The sequence below is a fragment of the Medicago truncatula genome, chromosome 2 (genome assembly GCF_003473485.1).
Source record: "Medicago truncatula cultivar Jemalong A17 chromosome 2, MtrunA17r5.0-ANR, whole genome shotgun sequence".
NCBI lineage: Eukaryota > Viridiplantae > Streptophyta > Magnoliopsida > Fabales > Fabaceae > Medicago > Medicago truncatula.
In genome coordinates this window covers 50,477,015-50,485,588 of record NC_053043.1, presented here as the reverse complement: position 1 = coordinate 50,485,588, position 8,574 = coordinate 50,477,015, and the positions used below count along the sequence as shown (strand labels likewise).

The 8,574-nt window shown below is 31.8% G+C and overlaps 1 protein-coding gene across 1 annotated transcript; it reads right to left on the bottom strand.

The window, feature by feature from the left end:
* Nucleotides 1–2,522: 2,522 nt before the first annotated feature.
* LOC120578277 (protein ANTI-SILENCING 1) lies at nt 2,523–8,574 on the bottom strand. The gene is made up of 9 exons (XM_039830925.1): nt 8,010–8,574; nt 6,865–7,033; nt 6,293–6,678; nt 5,856–5,882; nt 5,108–5,200; nt 4,581–4,659; nt 4,333–4,423; nt 3,027–3,132; nt 2,523–2,942 (listed from the first exon to the last, which is right to left on the bottom strand). The coding sequence occupies exons 1-9, from the start codon at nt 8,367–8,369 to the stop codon at nt 2,733–2,735; spliced, it is 1,521 nt and encodes a 506-aa protein (XP_039686859.1). The 5' UTR covers nt 8,370–8,574; the 3' UTR covers nt 2,523–2,732.

Sequence of the window (8,574 nt, the reverse complement as noted above, 5' to 3'; positions counted from 1 at the left end):
CATTTACACATGTGGCATGAAAAAAAAGAAAAGAAATTGACACGTCACTGCCACATAGAAGATTCTGCTGACTCATTGGGGTGAGGGGTCAATCCTGAAGAATCTTCATTTTTCAATGGTGGAATCTAAAAAAAAAAAATTTACAGGGGCTAAAACCAAAAGTGCACTATATTACAGGGGCCAAAAACACTATTAACCCTTATATATATTGGGTCAATTCTGGAACTAGTAAATATTAATATGCTTTTTTCGTCCTTTTTTAAGTTAACTTCACTTAAAATTAACGAGAACTCAACAATTTAATTTTGCCATGTGAAGGAATTTAAAAAAATGAATATTTGATGGTGTAATATAATATGTGTTTCTTAGAAGTTCATTGAGTTATGTAGTTGTATAAATTAGAGTCTAATTGAAGACCTTCAAACCATAGTTGTTTACAAATTCAATTTCCCTTCTGGAGAAATCAATTTAGATTGTAGACTTGAGCAAAATATATAGTATGATTTTATAGTATATGGAATTGCTTCATCTTGTAAGAGATCCAAGGTTTACTGGTGTGTGGAAATAGATTAATCATTCTAATCTCAAATGCATCATGTAACTGGTTTGTTTTAATCTTCTGGTGGTTTAAGTTATGTTTTCTAGCCATTAACCTTTGATGTTTTCTATTCTCTTATTCTTCCTCTGCACAGTGTTTGAAAACCTAGCTAGTTTTCAATGCACAAATTTTGGTTTTGGTATTCAAGTTATTTTTTGGTGAGAGTAGCACTGTTGGAAGTGTCACTTTAGTTCCAATGTTGTACTGTTGTTGTCCGCAAATGAAACAAAATGAGTTACCACAATGAAATGCAAGGAAATAATGTTACAGGTTCATGCAAGAAGAATATGGAAGAGAGAGGAAGAAGATGGAAATAAGACTTTTAATTTCAAATTTTGTAACTTAGTGATTTTTAATTTCGTCCCTCTGTAATTTTTCGTTTTTGATTTTGGTCCCTGTAATCTTGCTTGGAAGGACACATAAGCTTGTTTTGCCACGTCAAACAATGCCACGTCAGTCACCGTTAGACACATCAGCGTTTTTGTAACAGATGCTGACGGGAGGGACGAAAATCAAAACGTTTGTAACTTACAGGGTTTGTTTTAGAACAAAAAAAGATACAAAGACGAAAACCAAAAACACGCGAACTTACAAGGACGATTTACATATTTTAGCCAATTCGAAATATAACTTCCAAATTTTAAGAGCTAATTTTCGCCAATGTGCGCAAGTTGTTATGTTGTAGGATGATGTGACAATACACATGTAGATTAAACTTCATTATTTTATTGTCTCTGTGAGTAAGGACAGTGCAAACCCTAAAGAAATAATACTTCTTATGTGGCATTTCACATGGGAAAAGTTAATCATTTTCCCAAAGTTGGATTCAATGATTAGATTAAGTGAAGAACATATTCTTAACATGCTCTCTCAACATTAGATTTTTCTTCACACTATCTTCCAACAATTTAACAATTCTGAAAATTAATTTTTAGAAATTGAAAAAATCAAAAAAATATAAAAAAATTCAGATAATTTTTTTTTTTTAAATTCTGTAAACCATTTATTGAATATTAGAATATTTTTTTTGAAAAAATGTGAAAAAAATTGTTCAGAATTTTATTTCAAAATCCTTATTTTCCAGAATTTTATTTTCTTAGAAAAATAAAAAACTTTAATTTCAAAATATTTTTTTAGGATTTTTATTTTACTTTTCAGAATGTCTTATTTTATTAAGAAATTAAAAAATATATTCTTTTAAGAAAAATAATAACTTATATTAGTTTCCAAAATTTTATTTTTATTGAAATAATTTTATTTTTTCAAAAAAAAAATTCTAACATTCAATAAATGAATTACAGAATTTTAAAAAAAAAAAATATCTGAATTTTTTTATATTTTTTTTAATTTCTGAAAATTAATTTTCAAAATTTTTAAATTGTTGGAAGATAGTGTGAAGAAAAATCTAGTGTTGAGAGAGCATGTTAAAAATATGTTCTTCACTTAACAAATAAGCATTGTCACATTATCGAGTGAGTTAATTAACCCCAAATTCAATGGTAATAAATATTTAAAATTTGGGAGACCGTCTATTTGAATATAAAATTAGCGGGACTAAAATAATAAAAAAAAAAAAATTTGGTGGTTCATAAACTAAAATAATAAATTTGAAAAAATAGAAGACCAAAAACACACCCAAGTATGTTTATTATTAGTGTATGGGATCCCACAAGTATTTGATAGTCAAACCTATGCTTATGTTCTACTTCCTCTGGTCATATTTATAAGAAAAAAAAATATTTTTTAGATTTATTCAATATTTAATGTATTTGTAGACCAAGTACATTATGTATTGAATGAGCTTAGCTCAGTTGATAGGGATATTGCATATTATATGCAGGAGCCGGGGTTCGAACCCCGGACACTCCACTTCTCCACAATTAAATTGTGTGAGCTCTAGCCACTAGGCTATTTGACCCAAAACAAAAAAAAATTGCAATATTAATTTGCAATCAAGTTGTTCAGAATGCAATGTACTAACATTGATAAAAAAAAATGTAGAAACAGCTGAAACACGAGTGGTTTCCTTGTATCTACGGAAACACAACTAAATCATGTTTCCCTGCCAAAATTCTCGGTTACAATGGGAGAAAAACAAATATTGTAAATTCATATTTATCTTTAAAAAAAACTATCAGGCTTCAAAAAAATATGCTGTCTCTTCTCTTCTAAGTTTCCTCTTCACATTACCTATCTGACATTGGCGGAAAAAAAAAAAATGCCCCACCTCACATATGTACTTCCAACATGCTTCTGACTTATCATATTGATGTGCCCATTCGATGGCCATCGCATATTCAATTGTATTAGACTGTGAACAATGTGATGTTGATACAGCATTTCTCTATAAAAAAGAAAAGAACATATTGTAAATCATGTTTTCCGGTATGTGGTAAAATTAATTGATAAGCAAGTTGAGTTAGACTACCATCTCTCTTTGCTTGTGAAGCGCAGCTCTACTAATCGACAGATGGCCTGTGAGTGTGCTTTGCTTGAGTGGCTCTCTTACTTTTCCCTTCTCGGCAGTGACAACTCTGCAGGAAACTTACAAACATTATGTGAAGAAGCATGATGGATAACCCACATGTTCATGGATCACAACAGGCTCCGATACCATGTTGAGAAGCATGATAGAGCCAAATAAAGAGAAAATAAAATGATACAAAATTAATATTGGAATTGATTGTATGAAATTGATACAATGAGTGTATGATACACCATAGTGGTCATAAGGTCTAACTAATATAACCAACTTGTAACTAATCATAACTAACTGGTAAACTGCCTTAAACATATTGACTTGTTCTTATTAATATCAACTTATATCTAACATATACATTGAACAATGTATCACATAGTTTATAGTCCTTCAAAATATTAGAGCTATCTAATATTTCCAGATGTGTCATTCTTTCCATTTCAATAGCAGATGGTACATGACTACATGCTAAAGGCAGAACCCATATGATTTGCATTATTCAATAATTCTCCTATCATCAACTATCAAATGTTGCAAAATCCCTGTTTCAATTTTTGTTTCATTAATAACCAAATTGTGAAGAAATATAAACTGAAGTTACTCGACCACTATTCCATAATAACTTCAAATCTGAATTAGAACATCTTGATCTTTTGTGGTTTGGATCTACCAAATTACATTTAACTTAACATTTAAAGTTCTCTGATTGGAAACAGTGATTAGGATTTAGGACACTAATATTATATTAAAGCCATTCAGCTTACAAGCTCTAGGATGACAGCTTAACATTGGATTGAATCTCTAGTTTTGAGTATGGCTCATACTTGCCCGTAGTATTAGTAACCCCAAGCAAAGCTCTGTACTCTTAAAGTCCATGCATTGCATTATAGAAACCTACAATAGCCACTTTGTTGGCAGGGACGTGTACAATTGACCAAATTCTGCAATCAATTGCTGTATGCATGTGCGGTTATTTATCAACAGTCTTTGCAGTCAGATTTGCTAGTCTAAAATCTAGTCTCTACCATCAATAAGTTTAAGAAACTTTCAAATACAATACAAACCGTAAGCATATGTGGAACCTTTCATGGTTGCATAACTATACTGCAGCCATTGGGACATAAGTGTCCATATTTGTAGGTATTCAACTTTATAATATTTTCAGGAGGTACTGGGTGGATTAAATGTTATGCAAGTTCTGGAACAGAACAGAATAACAAAGTAGAAGAGAAAAACAAAGCAGTAAATGAAATACCTCCCGCCTTCAAGAACAAGGCATCTGCTGGTCAACTCAGATATTGCATTTTCAGCTGCATCTTTTGATCTGAAAATAACCAATGCTCTACCTGTCGGTAGATGAGCAAACAAAATCAGTTGATGATCTAACAACAGAAAATTATCATTAGTTTTGAATTTGATGTTTTCCATCGTTACAAAGAAAGATCAACAATAAAAATGAAACATGATATAATTTGCTGTTCATGAAAATAAATCTGTAAGTACCATAGTATGTATTGGACGTCGGGCTCAATTCTATCATCCTTGCCTCAACCTTTTCTTTGAGCGCATGCCAAACAAGATCCTCAACAAGTGGAAAAAAATAAATAAGAAATGAGACAATTAGACACCAAGACAGCATTAAATTAAAATCTGAACCCAAACTCATTACTCCCCATCTCTATTTATAAGACCATTTTTGACACTTTTTCTTTGTCCCTATTAATAAGGCCCTTTACAAAATTCTAAATGCATTAATGATTTCTTTACAGAATGTCCCTATTTAATTTACCATTGAAAAGCGTAAATACATTTTTTCACTCGTTTATGACGTTATCAATTATAGGGGTAACATCTAAAATAAAGGATAAAGAGAGTATAAGCGAAAAGTAATTCATCTCTCAACATATTCCAATTACTCGATTATGAATCCCAACATAACACAACCCCACACAACATTTTTCATATTCTATTGCATCAAAGGTACTTTCGAAACTATATTAGAACGGGAGAAAAAGTTGGATCCTAGATACCTCTACTTCAAACGACGTGTAGGATGGATCCAGATCACTCAGCAAAACCAGGGTACCCAGCTCTTGAGCTTTCTGTAGTCTTTCTTCCCAAGGCTAAAAAAAAAAGCATAATAATCACTTCATGTCACTATCTTTGGATGTCACACACACAGTCTACTTTGAGCACAGATAAGAATAGGAATCTATACAATGTTCATTGAACAGGAAACTTCATTCTGTTTTAAAAGTTTTGTTATGCAATACTCTTCTTTATTTGCAGTACAAAAACAAAATTCCATAATGATTTTAAAATCCAAAGAGGGTTAACAAGGCTAATTTTAAGACTAACCTAGGTCAGAATCAGATACATTCATGCCATACAGGCCAAAAAAAAATTTAAAGTAGTTGCATGCAATTGTCCAAGCATTTCGCATGGAAAATCAATTTCTCATAAAGCTAATATGCCAGATTTAAGTACTAAATAGAAAGGAAAAAAAAAACTTGATAATATCAACCAAAATTCAATAAAAGAAATAAAAGAGAAATCAACGGCACATAAAAAAATGAATGAAACTAAAAAGCTAAGAGAAACTATTCATTTATTTAGATGCTAGACCAAGAAAATTACAAAGTAATCTACAAGCTCAAGTTATGAGCTCCTTTCTCTATTATCCAAATTACAAAGAAAAACACTTTACTGATAAATCCAAGCTGTTGATCAAAACCTGAACCAAAAGTCCAGAATAAAAGTAAAGAAATAAAAACTCACCATTTTCTTAAACCACTTTCTTTTCTCCTGCAACAATAAATACAGGGATTAGTAAAGGATTAAAGATAAATACGGGGGTTAGCAAAAAATTAGAGTAGTACTGGAGTCATATATACACGAAAACCACATTCCCAATCTTTTTATTGTGCTTCAGAACTCATGTTATAAAGTTAAATCATTTATATCAAATGAAGAAAGGACATTTTGAAATCATGAATATATAATGATGATTAAACTTTCATAAGTTAAAAATATTTTTCTCTGTCAAAAGTCTAAACACACCAAAACAAGAAGATGAACTATAATTTATCCAATTCATTCACGTCATCTAGGAGACTAGGATCAAGTTTTCAAGACAGCAGGGAAAATTCTGTCCAAAAAAAGAAAGAAAGAAAACAATCAAAACTATGATTACCGTCATGATTTTAGAGACTTACTGCATTCGGCCTTTCAGTCACCTCCGTAACTTTCCTGGTTGGATTATAACTGTCATCCTGTCGCAACTCTTTCTTCTCATTAAATTCCTTTTTCTTTTGAGAGTTGCTACTATGACCAAGTCTTGACTTCTCTTCAAAGACCTTCCTCTTTTTAAATGGAGAAGAATCTAACAATGTCTTTGGTGAGACAATCTCAGAAGCTGTTCCTTCAACTTTACAACGCAGGATGTCTGAAGGAGCGGTCTTAGTCTTAACCTCATGTTTAATATTCTCCGATGTTATAGTCTTTATCTTTATCTTTGTGATATCTTTAGACATTTTATTTGCCTCAAGATGCACACTGTTACCTGTCTTTCTATCCCTCTTCTTATTAAAGAATTGCTCCACTGCAGAACACCAACACAATGAACTAATGTAATTGGGAATGCTAACTTTTGGTAACAACATACTTCCATATTGTAAAAAATCAAGCAAGTGTACCATATGAACAGTTCAAATAGTTACTATATGTGGTGTGTCCAATTTAATCATGAAAATAGCAGGCAAAGAAGTGCAAAACATGAATAACTGACCTTCAATTCCATCAATCTTATCTGGAAATTTATCATCGATTACAAGCCTATCAACATCGAAAGTACATTTGAAAAAGAAATTTGCTCTCTTTAACTCTGTTTCAGATGGCTTGGGATTTCTCTTATCCTCTGAACTGCAAACTATGCAGCATTTTCCAAGAATTGATTCCTGAAAACATATTTTGAATGGAGGAAATAGCACCATCAAACCAACTTTAGCGAAATGACAAACCCACTTTTCAACTATATCGAATTTGAGACACTTGCCCAACAAAACTACCATTAAGGAGAAGCAGGCATTAGCTCTTCCTAGAATGATAATGTCTAGATATATCAAAAGAGGACATTCAAAAATTGTCAGCTAAAAACGCAATTTACGGCAAGATACATAAACACCCTAACCCAAACTATCTAAATGCATGTCATTAAGCATTTTTGTAAAACTTCAATAAGATAACATAGTACATGATTTATAAAACTAAAATAAAACAAACCAAATTTTGTAACCATTTAACATCTTCAAAAGGAAGTCTAGTTAGTATCTTCAGACTGCTAGCAAATGCACATGCTTTCATTCATCCCCTTCTCAAATTTCTCTTAAAACCAGTATTTCATTTACTAGAACTCAAGATATTTTCTATCAACATCCTCATAATCCTTACTTCTTCAACTCTCAGGAATAAAGATAGTTGAAAATAGCTTTTATGATGAATATAAGTTACATTTAACCAAATCATTAAGCAGAATAACGATTTCAGCTGGTGCCAAAAGGCTCCACAAGAACATTTTTCAACCTACCAAGATAAGCTAATATATATTGCATTCAAAGATAAATCTCTCATTCCATGCATTCAGTCTATTTTCATCACAAACATTCAGACTTCACATTCAAATAAATTTAGGACATACTCAATCTTCAACTATAGTACAGGGTCTCATGATCACAATAAATCAAACTATAAAGTACTGACACGACACAACACTGACACGTCAACACGAGTTATAATTTGAAAATACGATATAATTGAATGTGATCACGTTGTCAGTATCATGCCATGTCAGACACTAACACTAACACATGTTGTCTTCAATCATAAGTATGAGTGCTACATAAAAATCAAATAATGAATTAGAATTACCATTACCACGGAATTGACATTGGTAAGACCTTTGCCTTTCCCAGAAGCCAAGAACAACTCATTCCAACTCGGCTGATAACTTCGATGAAAACTCCGAATTTCCGAAGGACGAAAGAACCAAACAACTCTGATCATCTTTCTACGACCATTCTCAAACATCTTGACAAGCATACCAATAGAAGTTTCAACATGATCAGTGTGGTAAAAATAAACACAATCATGTAGAAAATACTCAACACCTTCATAAACAAAAGAATCATAGAACTGTGTATCTTTATTCTTCACACCAATTCCTCTTTTGTTCCCCCATTTAAAATCTCCAACTATTTCTTCCACACAACAAGCTTGTGTTAGTGATGGCGCCATTTTACTCGCAAAACCCGAGACCTCGGAGTTATGTGTCAGAGTATTCAGTTTCAATGGTGTTTACCACTTCGTATGCAAAGAAGAAGAAAAAGAAAGCATAAATAAATAAAGTAATAGTTCCTTTAATATTCATTCATTCATAACTAGTTTGAAAACAGAGAAGTAAAAATTTGAAAGGAAGAATAAAAGATGAGTTGAAACGACG